Source organism: Gallinula chloropus (genome assembly GCF_964237585.1).
Source record: "Gallinula chloropus genome assembly, chromosome: 9".
NCBI lineage: Eukaryota > Metazoa > Chordata > Aves > Gruiformes > Rallidae > Gallinula > Gallinula chloropus.
The window spans coordinates 1,381,073-1,403,249 of NC_140094.1; the positions used below are offsets into that span (position 1 = coordinate 1,381,073).

The following is a 22,177-nucleotide window of genomic DNA, read 5'->3' on the forward strand; positions in this document are numbered from 1 at the left end:
TATCCTGTCCTTCTCCCATGTTTTTCCTGTTAACATTATTGATGGAAGATGCTTATAGGAAACAGCTCAAGGCTGAACGCATCTGGGATGCAGATGGAAGAGCTACACGTGGGTGCAGTGACATGAAGCATGCTCTGCACTAGGTGGTGCTGATGGGAGAAACTGTAGCCCCTTTAGTACGGTAAATTTACTGCCATTATCTTCAAAACAAGAGAAGCTCGACGCTAATTTGAGATGTACAGGGTGTGATTCTTAGATTTTTAAGGGGGTCTTGGAAAAAACGAGGCAAAATCTGTAGGAAGTGATTTTTTTATACTAACGCATGTAATAAGCCTGCTGCTCCTTAGGAATTGAATCCCTTAGTGTGCCCCTGTATCTCGGCCAGAATTTGTGCTTTTCCAGGATGTCACCTATACAACCATTCAGAACACCAAAAATTGTATGTGTTAGGTGAAGAAAAAGGAAAAAAAATCAAAAATATGTACTTTTCTCATAAGCACTTTTGAAAGTTGCATGGATCACGTTAGATGCCGAAATACAGCATCTTCTTTTGAGAATTTTATTCATACTTTGCAAATTTGATGCCTTCCAGCTATTCATCTAAGTGTATAGTGAGGCATGTAAGTAAAAATATTGTGATTCATAGAGGTGCTGAGTAGCCTCTCCTTTTGCTGACATCACTTGGAGTTCCAATTATTCATTCTGAAGACTGAGGTTCTTTTATTTAGATTCCTCATCATATAGTTAGCTACAAATTTCAGCATCCCAGTTTGAAAATTGTAGCCATAATCACTTAGCTCCCTAGAGATGACCCCCTCAAATCTTAAATGATGAGGAAGTGGCTTGAGTTATCTTGATGCTTTCCAGATAATGTTTAGACAAAGAATGTCTGCATTATTCCATTTCAGCCTGAAATCTGCAGATCTAGTGCTAAGGAGGAAGCCTGGGAAACAATGACCTCCTTGTCAGAGACTCTGGTTTCAGTTGGGAACGGTCACTTGGCCTGTTTAGTTAATAAGCCCCAGAAACCTTCTGAATTAGAAAGAGCAAAGGATGTTAGTTTAGAAGGTCAGAGGGTTAACAATGGAAGGAGAAGTTGTACTCAAGGTCATTTTCTGAGCAGAGCTTAGCAGGACAAAACAAAGATGGGGGAAGGACTGATTGGAGTTAGAACACCTATGGCTTATATATTTCTAGACCTCGTCTTCTGATGGCATAAATTGTCCTATCTTCACTGGAACCAGTAGAATTATAGTTGTTTATGTATATAGTAAGGACTGGTCTCAAACCCTTAGGCTTGTTATTGCTTTGAAACAGGCTGATGAAAAGCCTTTCAAAAACATTTGGAAGTTTAAATTGAATTAACGGATGAGATCCCAATTTCCTGGTTCTAATTTATGTGGAATGCTAAATACCCTGTTTTGTTTGAAAGGGAAAATGAATTTTCTTCATCTTCTTTTTGTCTGCCAGATGTAGTGGAAAGCTTTTGAATTTAGCATATACACAAAGGTCAGGGCACCAGAGTAAAACCTAGGATTGTGCAAATGCCCTGGCCTCTATAGCTTCAGGACACGGCCCTGTTGGGAGTTCAGTCCAGACCTAAGTGAGAATATATTCCTTTGAGTTGATTCATTCTTCTTCTGGACATTTGGAAAAAATAACATGGTCCTCTGTCCCTGGAGATGAAGATCCTTTAAGAGTCTCCAATATCTAAGGTAATCCATGCATCAGCTTGGTCCATCTGCCTGAGTAAGTACATCTTAATAGACCTGTGTTGTCTTCAGAGAGGGGCTGACACCGTTTGATTACTTTTCTATTGACAGCCACAGCTTTATTAATGCCTTTTGTTGAAGCAAATGAGAATTGCAGGGTTCCTGAAAGCCTCTGTGAAAATCACTGTTTTCTGATGTCGTGATTACCCCTTCATGAAAAAGAAACAACATTTTCTGCATTAGTGTTTATGGGGTGTTTCCAATTTAACAGCCAAAGTTCAGCAAGGACACAGTATTGAACCAAGGCTGTGTAGCTGAGCACCACTCTCACTTTTCTATGATTGTTCAGCTATTTGTTGTGAGCACAAAGGGAAACTACCAGATATAGCTCGAAGGAAAGGTTGGGCTCTGACAGCTGTGTTAAAACATCTCTGCCCCTTGCCTGACTCAAGTGCACATTTGGAGACATCTAATAAATACTTCATATGATATATTTATTTAAAAGCCTCTGACAGGGGAACAGTAACTGCTTTTCTGACTGTTGGGCACACCTACAATAGGACACGTGGATTGGAGATGGCTTCCTTTTATTTCCTAGAGATTTATGTAGACCAGTGTATCCCAACCTTGGGAGCCCAGGAAATTCCTGCCTCAGATCTTCTGCTCTCCTAGCCTAGTCCTTGCCTTAGGTTGCCTGTGAACAAATGCAGGTGAGTTTACTGCTTGAAGAGCTGTTTGTTGTTTTGTCTGATGCAAAGGCATTGGGCTGAAGAGAAGCATCCCCAAAATTAGTTGAAGCAATCTGAATCGACTATTTCATTTAGCTTCCTTTAGTATAAAGGAGACTAGAATGATATTTTCTAGTTTCTCAACAATCTGTTGGGATTCTCTAGGACCTTCTTCATTCAGAGAACCATCCTTGATTTGTAAGTGCACAAAAAATCCGTTAAAACCTGTGTTGAGTCTCCTCACAAGGGACGACTTCCACCTCCAGGCCATTCTCAACTGCCAGGGATTCACAGATTCTGAAATGCAATACATTCTTTTTCCTTTTTCTGTCTGAAGTACATTCTTTTACCCAATAAAACACAGAGCTCTGATAAATCATGTGGCTGGGGGGAGTGTGTGTGTGTCCTGTTCATACAGGGCTGTATTTTAAATGTGGCAGATTGTTAATGTTCCTGTGAAACTCTTACTCTCTTGCCATGTTGCTTTATCTGAACCAAAGGGGCTTGGGGATTGATAACGCCCTTTCAGCTGCCAAACTGCCTGCAGAATCTGACTTTTGGGAGGCAGCTGGTGATAGCTGGACAGTTTGGACAGAAGGTAATGTCACTTATGTTCCTAACACTCTCAGTCAGCGTTCAGATTCCCTGCATGGAGGTTAAAAGGTCCAGCTACTAAAAATCTATATTGGATATTGGTTATCCAGTATGACCCTTCTGCACAACTATTTAGCAGTTTGTTAAGTGGTTTTCCAAAGCAGTGATCTAAACTAATTTATATTACAGGCAGAATATTAGTCTGAGACTGAGTGATCTTGATTTTCCTCTCCACTGATGTTTGTGGGTTTATTCTGGTACCAGCCCAGGGAAGCATGCCCATGAGCACCTCTACAACATGGTTCACAGTGATTATGTTACTAGCATTGCTACTACACATTGCTGGATCAGGATCAAATTGCTCAGCAGCCTGCAGAATTAATGCCCAAGTGAAAACTCAGTCAAACTCCCTCTATTTTCAAAGTAAAAAGCAGCAAATTTTACTTTGGTTAAGAAAAAAATTCTGTTTCATTCTATTTTTGCAGCAGTTCAGAAGAGAAGATAGAAAGAGCCCATGATCACCTTAAAGCCTGCCTTTCAAAGATAACACAACCAATTAGTTCCCCTTGAAAGGAAATCTTACAGGGAAGAAATTACGATTTTTTTCTTCTCTTAATGAACATAAAACTGACAAACACTTTACTGTCTACCTCTAACAATGCAAAAATTCATTTACTTTCCTATTATTTAGGTTTCAAAACCCAAAAGGACAACTTGGGACTGGAAATCCCTGGAGCATTTTAGCTTGGGAATAGCACAGGAGTCTTTCAATCTAGTGAAAGTGAAGTAGAAGATACACAGCAACACTGCAGAAATGGTGTTTACTCTCCATACATTCATATTACATTTCACCTATTGTCATGCTAGAGCCCCATTGTAAATTAATTTGGCAGATAAATTTACGATGGCAATTTGTCTTCCAGTTGTATAATTTATTCATGTCAGAAATAATTTATTATATTCTCCCTTAGAGCAATCTTTTTTTTTTTTTTTCCTAGGGTACCACCTTAGTAAATAAAATTTATTGTTTATGCTGAGCCTTGTGTGACTTCACAGTGGTCAGTCAGTAACCTCAAGGGGATAGTTTTGGTCACATTACTGGTCACTTATTTGGACGGATGATGGAGTGCCCTGGTCCCATCTGTACATTTATTACTTTCTTTTGTCTTAGGGGCACTGTTGGAAAGATTAATTAGGTCCATCTGCAGGGAAAGATCAGCCTCAGGGGATTCAGGTAAATAAAATAAATGCCAAGGGGAAGAAATGCTGAGGGGGGTGTTTTGAAAATCAAACTGTTTTCCATAACATTAATGGGGAAATTACATACAGGAGGAGATTGAAAGAAAAGTAAAACTGCCTTTTGGTCTGGGTTGTTTCAGCATGACCTGATAAACATCTCCTATTGCCTCTGTGCTAGGAAAAGGATCTATGAAGAGGGCTAAAGACCATGTGCAATATTTCCAGCTAATATAAATCAGTATAGCATTCTGATCTCAGTGCAGCTACCCTTACTTTATACCAGTAGAGATTTGAGTCATATCTGCCATAGGGATATTATTTCTGTCCTTCATTTGAGTGATCCAAGACGTGCAGTAAACTGATCCTAATTCACATTCTTATTATGAGTGCTGTGTTCTTTATGGCCTTTACAACTCAGCTCTGTTTTCCTTTCCCTTAAGCTTCTTTCCATATTTTCTTCCCTTTCTTCTGAAAAGTCCAGCTTGCAAACAAATCTTATGGCATTGAGCTAAATGATACGGTCACAGCTTGTAAAACAGGAACTCAGCTCTTAACTTTTGTGTCATTATTACGTGCATAACTAATTAATTGTTGTAACTAGTACCTAAGCCATGTGAAATTTATTGCCATTTAAGTTACATCTCACTCTGTTGCTTTATCAGTCTAAGTGGGGATTTGTATTCCACAATGCAACGGGGTTACAATCCTCAATATTTTCATAAAATATGAAATGGAAAAACAAAAAGCCCATTTTCCTCACTGAGCTTCATTTGTCTTGAGGGACTGGAATATAAGAGGTGTTTCGCTCTTAAACTTTTGTTGGAATTAAGTTACGTTCCTTAGAAGTTTGGAGTCAACTCCTACTGACCTTTAAGTTAATTAGTAAAGCCAGAGAATCATCAAGGCATGTTTTTAAGATAGAAAGGGAAATCATAAATGATTTAAGAGGAAAGGGAAGGAGCACACGGAAAGGATACAAATTAAAATGTAACTCAAAGGTCAAGGGGAGATTGGCTGTTGCTGATCATTTCAACTACTGTGCATATGTGGAGAGCTGGTGGTCAGAGGACAGGTCTTGGCTCTGGAAATGCCCATACCTGCCTCCAGCCCATCCTAGCACCAGTGGCCCCTCATTCTCAGAGGGGGACAACTCCTTCTGTGGTTGAACTTCAAGGTCTAATTTTAAACAGTTGGTGAGATGGCAGTAGGCAGTGCTTGAAGGAAAGGGCCTCAATGTGTAAATAAGGTGTGAATATGTGCATGTTGCCAGATGAGCCAGTTAGACACACTACAGTTTATCTGGGTTTTTGTTTTAGAAACCCCACTGTACAGGTGGAGCAGTACCTCACGGTCTTTTGATAAGATTGTAATGTAAATAAAAATGTAATCTGATATTTAGAGTGAATAGCTCTAGGTACTGCTACTGCAGAACATGGCCTTTATTGCCCAAAGGCTTCTGTGCCTTCTAACTTGCCACACTTTCTAGAGGAAGGGTATTCTGAAGGCTCTTTTCTGGTCTTCATGGCCACTGTCCAACACATAGAAGACAAGTCCTACATCTTGGAAACACTCTCACAGCCCCTATCTACTGGAATAGTTCCTGTTCACTCCAGTGGTTCAGCAAATGAAATAATAGTTTCAGCAAATGAAAGAATAGTTTTGGAACTTTTATAGTCTTTTAAAGAAAAAAGTGACCCCTCTTCTGGGCCAATTTATTTTCTCAGGTGATTCCTACCTGATTTACTCTGCACATACTTATTATCATAGGTAGCTAAAGACTTTGCCCTGCAAAGAGCAAACTATATCACTTCCACTGTGTTCCATGTACACATATTCTGCAGGACTCTGGAAAGTAGCCTGGATCATGGCAGCATGTTTTCAGTTGTGCAATGGGAAGTTGAAGCTGAGTGACTAAGCAGGGGTTTTCTTCACTGTTTCATAGCAACACACAGACTTGGTATGGGTTTGTGGGGCCCACAGCCTTTGATTCCTAAGACTTGAACCTACCTGCAATAGGCAAATGATTTGTGTATCTGGGTTTTTTTGCCAAGCTTTTTGTGTGTGTGTGTGTGTGTATTTGCTTGCTTGCTTGTTTTGGAGTTTTTTTGAGGTGACTGGAAATCTTGAAGCAAAGTATTTCAGATGGGGATTAATTCTTTTGTCTTTTACTAAAAAATGAAAAATGCTTCGTGGTCCAGTTTGGGGGTTTTGTTTTGTGTTGCTTTAGTTTTAGAGAAACCCTGTTATTGAAAACAGATATTCCTCACTGAAATTTTCATTTCCTGGGGAAAAAACCCCACATTTTCCATCAAAATATTTCAGTTAAAGAACTGTGCCGGGTCTCCAGGGTGTCCTTCTGAAAAGACAGGGGCAAAAAAAAAAATCAGTAGAAAAAGAGTGACTATCAACAAATATTTGGGTTTTACTCAGGCAAAATACTTCCTGGGATAAGAAATGCAAGCAAATTTCAGCATATAGGGACTGGAGAACCCTGCCTAACATATGGCTGACTCCCAGATCTATACATTTTCCAGGAGTGAACACATTTTACACATACCTCCAGTAACCATCTTGCTCATTTTACGGAGTGAGTCTAACAAGTGAAGAAGGGTTGGGAATGTACCATGAAGCTGGCTCAGCAAAGGTTTTCCGATAATTAAAATACATCTGGCTCTGTTCTGAGTGGGAAATCACAGAGCTCTGAATGTTTTTAGTATTTCCTTGTGCACAACAGCAGCAGAAATACCCCATATGCTTTAACCCGTCAGGTTCTGTTCCCCTTAATCATGTGGATAAATCAGTTGCAATAAGCAACTTGGGTCTAGTGTCTTTGACCTGAGACTGAGGGATTCAAAGCCCAGATGATGGAAATGGCCATGGAAAAATTGAGAGCCACAGAGTATTGCTTGAATCTTTAACACACTGGTGTTAATTTAAGCAAGTGTGAAACAGCTTGATGTGCCTCTCCATAAAAGCTTGTGCTCGCCAAGCGCACTGGTCTTCCTGATGCAGAAGGAATGCCTTCTGGTTCTGCAGCTATATCCACCAACTGCCAAAACCACCACAGGGCAACGAGGGAGTGCGTGGCTGTCACCAGGGGACTGTGTTGATACTGTACGTGTCTTTGTCTTTCATGCTGTCAAAGGGGCAGAGTTGGATCAGAGGCAGGGACAGCTTCCTTATAGCAGTCTCCTACCCTGGAAAGAGCCCAGCTCCCTGGCACCTCTCTGGCCTGGTGGTGGTCCAGATTAGCAGAGTTAGGGCCAGATTCATTGGATCCATCCAGTGTGAGCCTGGAGAAGCTGCTTTTATTCGGATTGCCCTCTCCCTTCTTTGCCTGCCTCTGGGGCCTTCTGTCGAGTCCTCAATGACCACCCCAGCTGTGGGGCAAGTGACAATCTGGCTCTCCTCCCTGGGAAGCTACAGGAGGCAGCTGGCAGGCTGCAAGGCAGGCAGGGAGTGATGGATGGGGACTGGAGATGGATGGACGGACGGATGGATGGATGGATGGATGGGCCATAGCTGGGAGGGGGGACGGCTGTCTGGCGGCGTGGTGCTGGCCCCGCGGGAAGGGGTGGGGGGCCGGGTGGGTGTGACCCGCTCTCCCAGTCGCTGCCGCCGAGGTCCGCCCCGCTCACAAGGTGCCTGAGCCGGAGAGAGAGCAGCAGCGCCGCGTCCCCGCCGCCGTCCGCCCCGCCATGCCCAACTTCGCCGGCACTTGGAAGATGAGGAGCAGCGAGAATTTCGACGAGCTCCTCAAGGCGCTGGGTGAGGAGGCTGCGGGCAGCCCGGGGCTGTGTCCCGCGGGAGGGGGGGACACGGGAGGGCTGCAGCCGGAGCCGAGGCTCCCGTGCCCGGTGCTTCCAGAGCCGGGCACCCACCCGGGAGAGCTCCGTGCTGGGGAAAGCTGTGAGCCCTGCCCTGGGAGGAGCGCCCGCAGGCAGGGTCAGACCCACCTGCGAACGTCAGCGGTCCCGCCGCGGGGGTCCGGGCTGCCGCTGGCTCGGAGGGTCTGCCACGGGGATCCCTGCGAGATCCCCCGTTTGCCGTCTGCGCGGGGCCTGCCGGAGAGCTGTGCCGAGCTTTGCCGGAGAGCTGTGCCGAGCTTTGCCGGAGAGCTGTGCCGAGCTTTGCCGGAGTGCCGCTCGCAGTGCCCTGGGGCCGCGCCGCCGCTGCGGGCTCCGGCCGCCTCTCCCCGCGACCCTCCACCCCCCTCCTCCTGCCCCGATCCGCCAGGTGCTGGGCGAGTTCAGCCCAGGGGCACGGCCTCAAGTTCTGCTTCCTCCCCGCTTCGCCCAGGTGTCAATGCCATGCTCAGGAAGGTGGCAGTGGCTGCCGCCTCCAAACCCCACGTGGAGATCCGCCAGGACGGGGACCAGTTCTACATCAAAACTTCCACCACTGTCCGCACCACGGAGATCAACTTCAAAATCGGGGAGAGCTTTGAGGAGGAGACGGTGGACGGACGGAAGTGCAGGGTAGGAGGAGAGAGAGCGCGTCTGTGCCTGTGTGTGTGTGCTGAGTTCTTTTTAGATGGGGCAAAACACTTCTGCTGCTGGTATTCCCAGACAGTGGCACTGCTGCCCTCTTTTTCCCCAGAAACACTCTGGGGGTTCCTGGTGGTTGACATTCCGCTGAAATCTGAAGGCAACCAAGCATGGCAGGTCCCAGAGGCAGAGTTCGGGTATCTCCTTGTCAGATCCTTGACTGACAGGGTTTTGTCTAGCTCTTGTTGCTTCCCTCTCCCCTGGAGACTTCAGCTGCAGTGAAAAGTCTTCCCAACCTCTGTCCCCGATAGGAACCCAGGGAATGGTGGAGCAGGAGAGACCTTAAGAGTGATGATTTCCTGCACAAACCTGACATAAGTTTTGGCCCGAAATGAATCAGCTGAATTCACAAGCAGGACCACAGGCTGCTGGTAGTTTGGGGCTGAAGTCCTCTTTCATTTACTTGGAAGTGTGTGTCTTCAGTTTGCTGGTCAGATAAGTCTTTAACAGTGTAGGACAGACTTTCAGCTAGAGTTGTACCAGCCATAATTGCACCATCTCCTTGTGCAGAAGTGCACTGGAGGGCGTTCACTGGAGTGTTTTGCACTTGATTCCGTACGTGAGCCCCTGCTCCTCTACCTTTGTAACCATTTCTATGACCGTGGAGGGGGCTTTAAGCCAGCAGCATCTGACATCAGCTTCTTGCTGGTGTAGATACATGGGATCTAGGATATTGGAGAACTGCCCTGGGATCAGAGCTGTCTTTTGAAAACAGGTTATCCAAAGCATGGGTGAGTTATCCTTTCCCAGGGCACTTAACTCTCAGACTTTTAAGAGGTGCATATATAAAACACTTCTAAAAGTAGTATGAATAAAGAGTATCAGAATGTGGTTCCAAATGAGAAGACATTTTTTAAAATATCCTGTGAGGGTGCAAAAACTCTACTTGCCAAAATACGATCTCTGCTAATTCTTGGGCCAGCTTCTGAGACCATTTGTACCACTACAAATTCACAACTTACTATCTCCAGTGTGACTGCTGTGAATCTAAATTGATGAAAAAGAGAGGCAGATACTGGGAGTCAGCGAACATTTAAAACATCCCCTTGATTGCTAGGCTGAGTTATCATACATTTAACAGTTTGTTCAGGAAATGTTGCTGGCTTTGTTAATTTATCTTCTTTGGCAAAAGTAGCGTTTTAGTGTCTTCATACATAATGCATATATAACAACCGCGACCCGCTTTCTAGAGGAGGATTTATTGCTGCAGATGGAACAACAATAATTACGGCTGTAAGCTCTGAAAGTTGGGAAAATCTGAAAGAAATGTGTTGTGTGAAGTAGTAAATTTTTTCCATGTGTTGTGAAATTATTTATAGTCTGCTCTGAGGAATAAGTTGTAGTGCTGTGTGTGTATATAACCGAGATGTGGCCACAGAGCAGAAACTGACAGATAATAAAATCATACTTCAGAATGTAATTTGCAATATCTGGCAGAATTGCTGCCTGGTGATAGATTTCGATACACTTTATGAAGTGGAGGGGTTTGTTCTGCCAACTAACTTGTTCCATTGTTCATACAGACAAAGAGAGACTCATATGTAGTTGTACTGCAAGGCACAGCTTCTGTAACTGCCATTTAAGATGGCTTGTTAGCTTAAAAAAACCCTTTTGCTTTGGAAAAACATTTATAAAGTAAAGAGCTAGTTTTAAATCAAAGTAAAGGGATTTTTTTTTCCCCTTGGAAAGTCTGGGAAGAATTAACTTGAATTTATGCATATATATGCACACAGACATGTATACTCACATGCATGTATAAGTGTATATGCATGTGATCACAGACTAAAGAATGTCTCCCCTGTGCTAGTTATGAAGTGATTACTGGCACACTCATTACAGGGCATCCTTCTGCACAGCTGTTCCTTTTGCACTGTAGAATAATAGTTCAGTGCTGGAATGAAAAGTAAGAGAGTCAGGGCTTGCCTGTTTGTGAAAGCCAGGCAGAATCCTAGGAGGGGTTTTTTCTTTTTCAGTGGCTTCAGAGTCATTATTGAAAGGCTTTGAAAAATGCCCAAGGGGGGTTCAATCTCCAGACCCACAACCTTCAAAAAGTAATATCTCAAACACTGGAATTCTAACAAAGTTAATTTAGTTGTGATTTATTCTAGTTTGTAAAGCACAGTAAGTGTTTAATACACAGCTAACTTGGCACGCTGCCATACAGCATAAAAGGGTGTAAGTGACAAATACTGCATTATTTATGACCACAACATGATACATATGATACTTTATGCTTTTACATTAAGAGGACTTTGTAGTGACACATAGCAGGTCAGATCAAACCACATGTACAAAGATGCTTTGGAATGTAGGCACTTTATTATCACATGTTGCTAAATTACACCTCTGAACATCAAGTGCTTTATGAAAACTGGGTGGCTGTTTCATTCAGAAAGAAATGTACATTTATTCTGTAAAGACATAGTTACTTTGTTATTAATATACCCTTCTTTCCAAAATGCCCCCTCACACCTTAATTTTGTTTTCACCACTTTCCACTGCTGTCTTTTATTCTCTCCCTTCACCTACCTATGTGTTGCTCCTTTACCGCAGCAACTCTCCTCACTACTGCTCATTGTTGTCTCTCTGCCTCACACTGCTGGGGAATATAATTAATGTTCTTCCTAATGGTTTTCTTGCCTGCAGAGTTTGGCCACTTGGGAGAATGAAAACAAGATCTATTGCAAACAAACTCTTATTGAGGGAGATGGCCCCAAAACATACTGGACTCGAGAATTAGCTAATGATGAGCTGATTTTGGTAAGAACCTTGAACCTACCCAATACATCCTCCATATTAACAGGTTTTTGTTACCCTAGAGTATGACTTACTATTTTTGCTTACTGAAATCCATCTGGAAAAGTACTATTTTCATAATCCTCTGCAGTAAAACACATGCATCACCTTTTTTTCTGCTTTTTGGTTTTGGGGTTTTTTTTTAAGAACAAATGAAAATATATGCTGGTTTTCACTTGCATTTTATTGCTCTAACTTTTGCCATACTTTTACTGGTAGAATAATGGTAAGTGGGCCACGTCTACTCTGTAAATTCACGACACCACCAAAGAATTTGCTTGATTTATTGCAGATTTTCTCTGCTGAAAGCAAGAGCAAGGCATTTGGCCTCATTTCTGAAGAACCTTCTCTTTTAGACATGTGCATAGTATGTTGCTTCTGTGCTATACACAGGGTGTGTGGCAGGAAAGATGTGGCACCTCAGCATGCCCTAATGTCATTCTGTTTGTGAAGAACATACAGCTCTTCCCCCACCTATGCCACCTTCCCCAGTTCCTTGCCCACCTCTGAATTCAGCTCAGAATTGCCTTTGTGAGCTGCTCAGACATTTGCACCGATTTGCACGCTTGCTGTCAGCCGACATCCCCCACTCCTGTGTGACCTTGCATGTGGCAGCAGGGTTACTGCTGGGTTACTACATTCTGGGTTACTACATTCTGGGAGCACCCCTGCAACTGCCTCACCGTTCCTGCCACGACTCACCTGCAGTTCATTTGCTTGCATTGGGCTTGCATCTGTTAGACTTGAGTTCTCTTCACTGAATCTTTCCTCAGCAGCCCCTCTACATTAATGAAACAATACACAGGACTGGCTAAAGACAGAGTTTCTCTGAGTTACAGGTAGCACAGTTCAGCCTGAGTTCAGAATCATTTTATTGCACATGTTCTTACTAGCAAATTCCAGATAAACGGTTGATTAGACTGTTACTGTTACACCTCATCGGTTTGGGCATGGAAGACAGGGTGCTGGAGTGAAGGGTAAGAAAACATCAAAGCAGGGAGGTTTTATTTCAAACTACCACACAAACTCAACCTCTCTGCACTTTTAAAAAACAAACAGCCTCCCCAGTGTTTCTCTAAAGCAGTTGGAGCTCTGTTTTTAAGATTGCATCTGAAACAGAATCAGAACCCAAATGTAACCAAGTATAAACATAAAGCTTTTAAGGTGTTAATATTACTCCAGACATCTTGGAACTGTTGACCTGCCCTTACGAGGAGCTATATTCTGTTAGTGAAATCACACTAGCTTCTATTGAATGAATACTCCAACTCTGGAAAATTTCTTTTGACTCAACCACTGGAATTCTTTGTATTATCAGAAAACTTTAGGCAGCAAAGTACTTTGATCTCTGCTTCACCTCTTTATATAATGCAGCAGACAACACACAAGCTCAACTGTAATTTTTCCAGCTTTCTAACAACACATTTCTGTAGTTTATTATTTAAGCAACAAACTAGTGAGGCAGCTGTTAAATAAAGTGAATGGCTCCAAGCAAAGCAAGGAAACCAGTCATAACACAATTGCCTCCTGCAGTCAGCCATGTGAACTTACCCTGCTGGGGAAGACGAGTGAGTTTGGTTAAGAAACCAGAGCAATTCAAAGATTATAAAGCCATCTAACCTTTTTTTTTCTTATGTAAGAGAGTCTGTTGAGCTTTTCTGAATTAATTCTTTCTCCAAATTAGGATACAAATTAGAAAAACTTCCTTCTTACTAAAATATTTCCATTTATTGGAACTCGGTCACAGCTTTTGATAAGTTACTTCACTGGCTAATTTCCTTGCCATTAAGATAAACACCTTATTTCTAGGCTCTGTATGTCTAGATCCAACTTCCAGTCATTACATACGGTGTAGAGAAGAACCTAAATAATACATGCTTGAAGTTTGTTATTGCAAATGCTTCTCTAAAGAGCACTGATCAAGCCACCTCTTGGAAGAACCTTCTCATCATTAAGCTAAACCATGGGAAGACCTCCAGCTTTTGAATATAAAGCAAGCTTGCCTTTAATCATTCTTTCAGTGCTTCTGTAACCCCTTCTGATGTATCAATTACATTTCCAAACTGAACACCGGCTGCATGTGTGTGGGGTACCAGATACACCATGTCTAGTGTTTCACTAGCAGCCACACTAGCATCTGATGGAGCAGTGACTTTATCTCCCTACACTTATCTAAAATTACTCTGATTTATCTGCAAAGACTTTGTCAGCTCTTCCTTGGGACCTTGTCCTCAGCTGATCACGATCTCAAGTCATTTTCCCGGTTTCCAGGCACCCAGACTGATCCCCTTCCACTCTCCTGCACACCAGGACTATGTCCATTGGTTGCAATGTACAAGTTTAACATGGCCATTAGGAAAACACAGTGTTATCTCCCAAGTGATTCAGTTCATTCTCTCTCTTATTATTCATACATGATATGCAGTTCCATTCTCCTGCATCTCTTCTGGAGCATAATGGCCCCTCTTGCTTTATTAAACATTAGGGCTATAATAGAAATATTATAATAAATTAAATATTTATTAAATACTTGGGACAAAGATTTTCAAGCCCCTTATGATATTTGGTGGGACTCAGCATACAAATCTTTTAACTACATAGGTTCACATGTTCAAAACCTGACACCCTAAAGCTCTGCATTTCTAAGCGTAACGGTGGTGAGTATGAGCTCTCTGGTCCTTTGGGGGAGTCAAGATGGCCATGGTTAACCCTTCAGGGAGGCAGCAAAGGGTTCTGCTGTGTGGAGGAAGACAGAAGAAGGTAAGGGAAACTGCATTTTCCTGCCTGTTATTTTAGAACTCTAGAATATATTTGGTCCTTAAAAGCTAAACTACCCAGAGGGGTTGGCTGAGGTGTGTCCTTCAACTATAACAGGGAACAAAGTAGGAATAGGAGCTCTTAGTGAGAAACCCTGTGATGCCTTTTGATCTCTTGCCTCTCAATTGTGTTTGGCTTTTCATGACTCCAGTGAAGAAAGATTCAACATAGGCAATTTCATCTTATGCTTGGACATTTCCCTTGGATTTGAGTCTGCAACCCCCAACTTATATTTTACTTCTTCAAAACTAAGATCACAGTGAGAAGAAGAGATCTTTCTTTGTCCTCCCATTTCTTCCTTTCTTCTTCCATCCTCCCAGCTTTGTTAGGATGCTTTAGGACCTGAAATTCATTCTCATTCAGTTTTGCTGCCCATTTCACTTCAAACATTCAACAATTCCCATCTTCACACTTCTCCAACTTCCCTACTTCCCTAAGAAATATTTTCTGTTCCTTCACTCTTTCTTGTGTGCTTTGGTAAACTTCCCCTATTGCCATTCTGGCAGAGCACTTCAATAAACAGAAGAAAGCCCTGATCTTGTGAACTTCTAGATGTTTGCAGCTGAGGAACTTACTTTTATGAGGCAGAGCATACTGTGATGTAGCATTTTAGGAACTCTGAAAGACTGATACTTATTCTCTCAGTCTTGCAGTCTCTGGTCCCATTTCTCTATCCAAAGAGATCTTTCAAGACGTTGTGAGTCTCCTCCTTGGCCATTACATGCATTTGCAGAAGAAATCAAGAAAGCTCACATCCTGTTTGAAAAAAGTTGCAAGAAGGAATCTAAACTGTGTTAGACTGAGGCATGAATGGAAAAAAAAGGCTTGAGGCAACAGGCAGGGGGTAAGGAATGAGTTTTCCTCTGCTAATACTGGCTCCACAAATGTTGGAGCTTTGCCACATAATTTTGCTCTAATACACTGCCTTGCTTAGGGGGTCCATTAGATTATGACATTTTCCTAGTGGAAGGATATATTTTTCTCCCCAACCCAGCATGTTAAATAAAATGCATTTATTTTCACATATAATGAAAACAAAATCAGTTTTGAATTGTCATGGCTACCACAGAGCTAAAATAGAAACCATATTACTGTATAATGATCAATCATTCTTGCATCCTGGCAGAAGAATTCCTTATGTTCTTCAAAGATATTCCCTTGGAGCAATACAATAGTCTTCCATGTCACACCATGTACTTGGGACACAGATGCTGGGAACAAATGATTTAGTTAGCAAAGGTTTTCTTTACCTCCAGGTACCTGTTGTTTGCCTTTAGTCCTCCTTAGCTCCTTGCAGCATGGAGAATGAGATTACTCTTGTAAGTAGCATCAGTAATATTTGACTCACACAATGGCAGGTATAGGTCTAAAGTCCTGTTAGAAAATCAGTCCTTCCAGCTGAGTAAGGGAAGCAGGATCAAGCTCTCCTTTATAAAACAAAAGGTGCTGAGAATGTGTTCTGACTGTGATCAGTGCTGTTTATTCTTGCTGGGATTTCAGCGCTGGGTTCTTAGAAGTACTAAACAATGGAATATGCAAGCAAGGGAGGGTGAAAAGGAGAGATCCCCACATTTGTTTGCCTTGACTGTATCTTTTGATTATATCATATTGTACTTTAAGGCTGTAATGCATACAGGGAGTCAAGAGTACTGTATTTACAACTCCACATTCATAACCTACACTTGGATTGGACTTAAGCAATCAAGATCATAAGATAACACAACAATATATATTTCATTTACTTGTCTGAAAAGTAAGACCTGGGAGCAAGTCTATTCTAATATGCTTTTTCTTCCCTTTTATTCTCTCTAATGTTTTTGCTGTTGCAGTGTGTTTTTGTCAGGGACGTTAATGAGCTATCAATCACCCGTGTAAGTCAGAAGAACAAAAGGCCTGCTCTTGCAAAGTTGAAGGGGGTGCTGCTTCCCAATGTTAGCTATTCAAATGAGAAACGTTTACATTCAAACTTTATCTGTCTTGCTGCTTTTATAGCTGCTCATGCCTCTATAAATTTTTGTTTAGTCTGTAACACACAAACATTTTAAAGTGGACAATTACTGGAGAGGGGCTTTAAAACCAGCCTCAGACCACATTTTACACAGTTCATGTATCACACAGGGGTTCTCAGAATCAATTATAGCAAGGGTCAAAGATCAGAACATTAGGGGGGTTTCAAGCATGGTTTCTGTTCTACATTCCCTCCCCAGGAAAATCATGCTGTAGTTGATTAAAACTGGTGAACTGTGGAGCCTTAGATGAGTGAGTGAACATTTTTTAAACGATACTGGCTTCTGAAATGAACCATAGTAGGTGAGCAGGGTCAGTGCAGATTTGAGAAGATACTTTGTAGCTGGATGCTGAGATTTGTGATGTGCCTAAACCTTGTATTGGACCTGTTAAACTACCCAAGTGTTGAACTTTTCTATAGTTTTGGGAGAGTGATCTTAAATAAAATCAGTGATCTAAAGGAGGGTTCACTCTTCCAGAGGTCAGTGGGGGGTTTTGCTGCTGCCCTCAGTGAAGCAGCCTCGAGAGAAGTCCAGAAGCTTTTACTAATGCATATGTATATGGTGCATGGACCTAATGCTTTAATTTACTGTTTGCCACAATCAGATTTAGAAGGGGGCTTAGGGATCTGCAGCCCCTGCTCACTACTACAGCCTGTCTGGGTCACACACCAAATACATAAGCAGAGAAAGGAGCTGAAGCCATTTGCAATTTGTCCTCTATGTAGCCTCTTACAATATGAGCTGTAGCCTAAATGTTTGCTGTGTACTGGAAGACACCATTGTCCCATGTTCTTACCTCTGTCATTTGCTGCATGCCTCTCAGGGAACTGTATAATATAACAGTTGTCAGGCACAAATTCCAACAGTGGGGTACCCTGAGAAATACCTGATTTTGCATGGTCCTGTCAGTTGATATCCTGCAGAAAGTGAGGTTGTAGACTGGGTGATTTGCTACTAATATGCAAGTTGGAAAGTGGGGGCTACACCTTCTGTGACTATGGCCACATAATGATTGATCTCTCTCATGAAACACTATGAGAATCAGGAGGAGAAAGGACATACGTGATATGCCTTTTTTGTGAAGATTTATAACTTTATTCTGGGTAACATGGAAGTTTGGATCTGGACAAAGGCTTTTCTGAGCCTTTCTCTTCTCCATTTGTTTGCTGACATATCCTGTCTCCCTTCAGCAAGTTGCCTCTGCAGGTTGGTCAGTCATGAGCAGATAACAGGGGTTTTTGCACACAGTGGCAGAAGTGATCATTCCCAGGTGATTGTTTCAATGACAATCTTCCTAATTACACAGTGTGCTCCACTTATCACAAAGGCTTCTCAGCAAATGTTTATAAAGGAGGCCTTCAAAAAGCAGATTTATTCATAGTGCAATATATTACTGCCCTGTAATACTCTTGTAATCTCTAATGATGTCAGCAGTCATCAGATTTGGAGTGAACTGAGAGAGGTCACTTTCTTGGATTATTCGCCTCAGGGGGGCTTTGTTCACAATGTGCTTTTGGACTCTTAGCTACAGATTCTGACAAGCTAAGTGAAAAAAAAAAACCCAATTCTGTAATTTGCAGTCATTGCATGTTTAAAATCCTATTTTAGATGTTGGTAGAAGCCTTGCCTTGTGGCATTTTGTAAGATAAATGGGGTTTGTGCAACCTGATGAAAACACAGTGATTGAAAATCCTGGGTCTTCTCCTTCGATTTGAACCACAGTTTGGTAGTGCTGCACTATTATTCTTCAGTTGCTCTGCTGAAACTTCCTCACCAAATAGCCTGGATTGCTCACTCTCTTTCTCTTCAGTAGGAAGTTCTACTCCTTTGGGTCACGGAAATCTTCAAAGTCTGCTGGTTCTGACAGGAACTATCGCTTCTTTCCCACTCAAAGTTAGAATCACAGACAGTAAACCCCTTCATCCTACCCCTGAAAACAAGGATTTAAGTGTGAAGGATAGAGAAGTAACAGGCTTTGGATTGGGACCTTCCCCTGAGCTTAGCCCCAGCTGTACATTAGACATTTCTGTGAGTACCCACAAGAAAAGGAATGCAGCAAGTTCGAACACTTTCCACTCTGCTTTGTTTAGCAACTTTTAGTGGTGTTTTATCAACAAAGCTAGTAAGTTATAATAAGATAGGGAAACACCTTTTACCTAAGTCCACATTTAAACAATGTACATAACCATGACAATGAAAGCCATTTCTTTATGTGCTCCAGTGTGGAATTAGGTCACTGATCATGGGTATGAGGCATGAAACCTGAGTGCTCAAAATGAAGCTTATTCCTGAAACAGGTCAGAGGCCACATAACCCAAGTTGGGTCTTCAAGGAAAGGATGCCTGGCTGCTTGACAAGTGCCCAGGAGCTACATGGTGCTCCAGAATAATGGCAATTTGGCTTGCTATGAATTTTATCTCCTTATCATGGAGATTCACAGATATGATTGGATTGAATGATAGTGGTGCCCCAGACTGTGAGGCTGCTGTGTTGCTGGGGATGACAACCCTTGTGCATAACAAGTGCTTACGACAGTCAGTCTGTGTGTACACACAGGGGACTCGCTGCCTCTGCAGTTCATTTCAGATGCACTCATTCTACTGAGCTTTCCCAGAAAGTTACTATTTCTTTCTTCTTCCTCCACAAATGTTTATTTTCACAATGGATTGCTCCCTCCTGTGGGTCTTGCAAGGCAGCTGCCAGTCAGACTACACCGAGGTCCTAAGACTGAGCTCTGCCCAGGACCTGTCTCAGAACTGGACACTAGAATTTCAGGCAGACCTACAGTGGCACCTGAGGGCAGACTTGCAGTATGGATCACATCCATTTCAATCTACTCTTCCCTGCAGAGTTCCCTCTCAATACAACAGCTGACCTGTTTGGGGAAGAACTGTTGTTGCACAGGTTTAGGGGAAAGTCCCTGTCTCTTAGTTTTCCAGAAAGAATAGACATAAATTTAATTGGGAGGTTGCAAGAATTTGGGCAAACCACTGCTGCAGCCTTTCTCATTAGAGCTGGTTGATGTGGCATGCACTGACATGAGATGTGGCTGCAGAGCTGTGCAGCTCCAGCTGTCAGACTGGGGCTGTGACAGCTCTTGAAGAACACAACACAAAAACTACTTTACTATTTTTTATGATTTGTGTTGAAATAACAATGGGGGACCCAAACTTCACTGTGCCTAGCAGTGCCTGAATGTGCCATAGAAAGACAATCACTGTCACAGAGCCCTTACAGACTCTACAGACAACCTCAACCCCTGGATGGTCTTGACTCTGACCTGCTTTCTCTGACAAAGCTCCTGCTGAAATCATTTTGCCTTCATGTATGATTATGGAACTGTTAAAGGAAGCCATACTAAGGGTATTTGCAGCTGCTGCTGTGGGCAGTAGGGAACTATCTGCATCCTTTAATGTTCATATTCATTTTCATGCATAAGCTAAAAATGTATATAAAGATTGATAAGCGCTTTATATGCACAAAACCAAAGCATACATCTCCAAAAGACTAGCAGACTACTCCTCAATAAAGCAACCAGAATATAAGCCAGAGTCAGTTTTAGAGCCAAATCTTTTCAAAGAGGTGTTGGCCAAAACAGGCGTAGAAAGCATTAAAACAAATAAACCCCAGCTGAATGCTCCTAACACACCAGGATAGGCCTTAATTATATTTTTCAGTGAGACCTTGGCAGTTACTACAGCCAAACATCCCACCTCACAACTTGCTGGCAGTGAGCTTGAAACTGCCTGTCAGCATAGCAGAGCATGAAGCTTTTTGCAGTCAGGGCTTCCTCCCTTGGGCACCCGTGATTTCCTTCATGTTTCACTGCTTGCTTAGATCTTAGCCCCCCAGACCCGACGTTCTCAGACAGCTGCCTCAATCACTGGCCTGCCTAAATGTGCTGCTGGTCTGTGCTGCAGTGCTTTGCTGTGGGAGCACTGCCTTCTGAGTGCAGAAATAGAGAGTGATTAAAAAAAGGCAGGTTTTTGGGTTCATACCTGAAATTCTGTTGCAGTCAGTGGTGTCACGCCACATGCACCGGTGTGTCGATGGTGTAACACCAGCTCCAGGGAGCTTTGGAATCCAGAGTAAGGCATGGGATGATAATGGGACACAGTCTTTAGTAAGTCAGTGACTTCAGATGTGTAGTTATCAAACATCTGTGAGACCTCAGAAGTGTTTAGTCCTGTGAAATGAGTTTGATCTCCACATTCTTCTCCAATGTGTGCCCTCATTTCAGACGCTTACCAGAGTTAACAAACACACCGATTAAGGTCACAGTATCCTCAAAGAAGATTGACACTGCCCACACTACAGCTTGGGAGAGAGGGGTTTTGTATCCTAGCATGGTGTGCTGAGGTCTTGCAGCAGCATTATGTTTACAGGTTGCAGGTATACATCCTCCTGGTCTTCAGCACTGCTCCACTGACTTCATCTGAACTACTCTGATCTATACTCACAAGTATCAAAGAATACCTGTTGAACACGCCACCTGAATTCCACCCTCAGCATTTCTAGTTCAAAGTGCTGCAACTGTTTCTAAATATCACGCCAGTAAATTCCAAATTCTCTTTCTTTTCTCACTTTTATTTATTAACACGTGCCAAGAAACTATAGGAAAAGGGAAATTCTGCACCATTTATCATTCTGACAAAATTCATCATGCCTTGGAATAAAGGTCACTTACATTGCATTCCTAGTCCAAAATGACTCCTTTCTTTACTCTCATCTGTCAAAAGACGTGGGAAAATGTATTTCAGCTGTAGCACTAACTACTACAGTAAAAATAACATTAACAAATGGTGTTAAATGTTTGCTGTTTCCATCTCTTCTGATTGATTTCTATTTCTTTTCCAGACCTTTGGTGCTGATGATGTTGTGTGCACAAGAATTTATGTAAGAGAGTAAAAAACCATCAATTTGCTTGTCATCTGGGACGAAGTGGAGAACTGTGAAAGCCCCCAGTATAATGAGTATCTGTGTGTGCTGTTACTAATGCGGTGTCGTACGTGACCGTGTGTGTTATATCCGAACCCATATCCTGTGAAGTGTATTTTGCTTTCATTTTTCATCGCAGACACTGTCCCTGCTCACCCCTATGGCATCGTTTTTCGTGTCTGCTTCATATTTTGTAGTCGTTACTTGCTATGGTTTCATCAGTTATTAAACTTATTGGGCATAACTCACAGCTGGTTCGGGGTGTTTTTAATGGAAAACCCAGCAGTGCTTTGGTTAGGGAAACACTTTGAATCCCCTGTTGAAGCCAGTGTGGAGTTTCACTGCTTTGGCCAGCGCTGTGCTGTCAGGGAACACCTGTCTGGTCTCCATGGGAGAGTTGTTGAGGAACAATCCCTGTATCCTGGGACTGCGATTCAGCAGAACCAGGCAGAGCAAGGAGAGATCTTTCCCCCCTTTCCTGCTGTGTCTCTGAAGAATGCCCAAACTTTCCCTGTTGAGACACTCATTATCCAAGTACAAAACCCAGCTGTATCTACAGGACAAATAACATTGTGATGATGACTAATACTTATTGTCATCACACCCAAGCACCTCAGCCCTCATCAGAGAGCCAGCAGGATCTGACAGATTTTACTTGTTTGGGCCACAAAGAGATAAAGCTGAAAAAAACCTGCTTTTCTCCCACCTTCTCACTTCCAATGGCTCCACTCCCCCTCAGTGTCACAGGTCTCACTTTTGGTGACCCAGTATTTCACTCTGAACAACTAAGTATTTCA

At 42.6% G+C, this 22,177-nt stretch overlaps 1 protein-coding gene across 1 annotated transcript; it reads left to right on the forward strand.

Moving 5' to 3' along the window:
* Positions 1–7,928: 7,928 nt before the first annotated feature.
* On the forward strand, positions 7,929–21,614 carry CRABP1 (cellular retinoic acid binding protein 1). The gene is made up of 4 exons (XM_084268181.1): positions 7,929–8,041; positions 8,573–8,751; positions 11,467–11,580; positions 21,300–21,614. The coding sequence occupies exons 1-4, from the start codon at positions 7,972–7,974 to the stop codon at positions 21,348–21,350; spliced, it is 414 nt and encodes a 137-aa protein (XP_084124307.1). The 5' UTR covers positions 7,929–7,971; the 3' UTR covers positions 21,351–21,614.
* Positions 21,615–22,177: the final 563 nt, after the last annotated feature.

Excerpts from the sequence above, each read along its gene's own strand:
- CRABP1 (XM_084268181.1), top strand. The coding sequence starts at position 7,972 with ATGCCCAACTTCGCCGGCACTTGGAAGATGAGGAGCAGCGAGAATTTC. Across the intron at positions 8,042-8,572 it reads CGAGCTCCTCAAGGCGCTGG|GTGTCAATGCCATGCTCAGG; the intron begins GTGAGGAGGCTG and ends CGCTTCGCCCAG. Across the intron at positions 11,581-21,299 it reads CTAATGATGAGCTGATTTTG|ACCTTTGGTGCTGATGATGT; the intron begins GTAAGAACCTTG and ends TTTCTTTTCCAG.